This window comes from Mandrillus leucophaeus, unplaced genomic scaffold (assembly GCF_000951045.1).
Source record: "Mandrillus leucophaeus isolate KB7577 unplaced genomic scaffold, Mleu.le_1.0 Scaffold147, whole genome shotgun sequence".
Classification (NCBI taxonomy): Eukaryota; Metazoa; Chordata; class Mammalia; order Primates; family Cercopithecidae; genus Mandrillus; species Mandrillus leucophaeus.
Genome location: NW_012101443.1, coordinates 226,688 through 228,744, shown reverse-complemented (window position 1 = coordinate 228,744; position 2,057 = coordinate 226,688). Strand labels below are relative to the sequence as shown.

Below are 2,057 nucleotides of genomic sequence, written 5' to 3'. Positions count from 1 at the left end.
GGTTCAAGCGATTCTCCTGCCTCAGCCTCCCTGAGTAGCTGGGATTACAGGCATGTGCTACTATACCCGACTAATTTTTTTTTTGTTTTTTTTTGTATTTCTAGTAGAGATGGGATTTCACCATGTTGGCCAGGCTGGCCTCGAACTCCTGACCTCAGGCAATCCGCCCACCTTGGCCTCTCAAAGTGCCAGGATTACGGGCATGAGCCACCACACCCAGCCGCTTCACTCGCTTTATGATCCATTTGCCTCTTAGAGCATGTATCTGTGGGTTCCCTAAGCTAGTGTGATGTGCATTTCCTGCCACAGGACACTTCCAATGAGAGGGATGGGGTTGGGCCTCCGGCTCACCTTCATTCTGCCCAGCTCCTTGGCTTTCGCATACAGGCTTTGGCCAATGCTCAGCAAATTGAAAATGGGCTGGTTCCATATGCTGTCCAGCAGCCGTTTGGAGAAATTGCTGACGTAGTACTTCTTGAAGTCCCACATCATCAGGATTCGGGCAGGGATGCAGGACTCTGCATATGAGTGGCAGCAGTCACAGAAATACTTCCCTAGGTATTCGCAGTACCGGAGCCGCTTCACAAACTCTGCCAAGCATACCAGAGGGTGAGTGCTGCACCTGGTGCTGAAAACCTATCCTGGTCTACCCCCGACTTCCAATTCCTATGCAAGATGCAAAGACTCTGATGACGTGTTTCATGATGATAAAGCCATACTCAACCTCACGACAGCTGGGAGGGCTCTGGCACAGACTCGGGGAATCAAATCACGGCCATTCATGAGCTCTGCTCTTGTGGAACAGATGTCGGAAAAACAAAACCTTCCCAAAATACTCCTGGATTTGGAAGATGGAAATTGCAAACTGCAGTGTAGCAAAAGGAACATTCATTTTAGGATCTGGAAATCTGGGTGGGAGTCCAGACTCCTCTCACTAGCAGGAAGACTGAAGGCGGGTTGTAATCTCTTTAGGCTAACTGTTCTGAGAGCACAGAATGTGACTCAGAACTGGATTGAGTGATATTACACATATGAAAAGCGCTTTATAAATTGTGAAGCAGTATATATACAACGTTAGGAAGCAGCATCATAAAGATCCCTTGATAAATCGATGAGAAAAAAACACAAAAATGCACAAAGGATGGGAATAGGTAATTCATGGAAAGAAGAAATGCAGATAACTAACAGAGAAAAACAATCTCAGAAACAAAGAAATGCATATTTTAAAAGTGAGGCTGAGTACAGTGGCTTGTACCGGTAATCCCAGCACTTTGGGAGGCCAAGACGTGAGGATCACTTGAGCCCAGGAGTTCAAGACCAGCGTGGGCAACACAGTGGGACCCCATCTTCACACACACACACACACACACACACACACACACACAAAATTAGCCAGGCAATGTGGTGTGTGCCTGTAGTCCTAGCTACTTGGGAGGCTAAGGCAGGAGGATCGCTTGAAGGTGGAGGCTACAGTGAGCCATCATCAAGCCACTGCATTCCAGCCTGGGCAACAGAGTAAGATCCTGTCACAAACTGATGACAAATAATAAAATGAAATTGGAATGAAATGAAAGAAAAGAAAAGTGAGATACTCTGTTTTGACTCAGCCTGTCATAAATTTAGAAGACCCAGACTGGTGCAGTATCTAGAGGAGGGCACTTACGTCTAGCACTGATAGAACTAATTTACAGGAAGACATTTTTGTGATAGACTTCAATTCTTACGTGTACAACAGTAATCCTGCGTCTGTGACTCCATCAGACAGAAGTGCTAACAGGTACACACAGTGACATAAAAAGATATTCATTACAGCACATTTATAATGGGGGTGGCAACCAAAATGTTCATCAAAAGGCAATTGATTAAGTGTGATGCACTCAACGTGAAAGGCCGTACAGCCCATAAAGTACATGGAAGAGCATGGGAAGTGGACATCCAGTTACAAGTAGGTACAATGTGATCTCAATTTTATTTAAGAACATATATATAAACATACACATAAACACATATGCACTGTCTAGATCTCCACCAAAAAGCCAACAGTGACTATTTCTGGA

The 2,057-nt window shown here is 45.1% G+C and overlaps 1 protein-coding gene across 1 annotated transcript in view; it reads right to left on the bottom strand.

Moving 5' to 3' along the window:
- KIAA0226L (KIAA0226-like ortholog) overlaps window positions 1-2,057 on the bottom strand; it is a 60,057-nt gene that overhangs the window by 7,317 nt on the left and 50,683 nt on the right. The window contains exon 11 of the mRNA XM_011974640.1: window positions 352-590. Coding sequence (XP_011830030.1) covers window positions 352-590 — 239 coding nt within the window. The remainder of the gene's footprint in view (window positions 1-351; window positions 591-2,057) is intronic.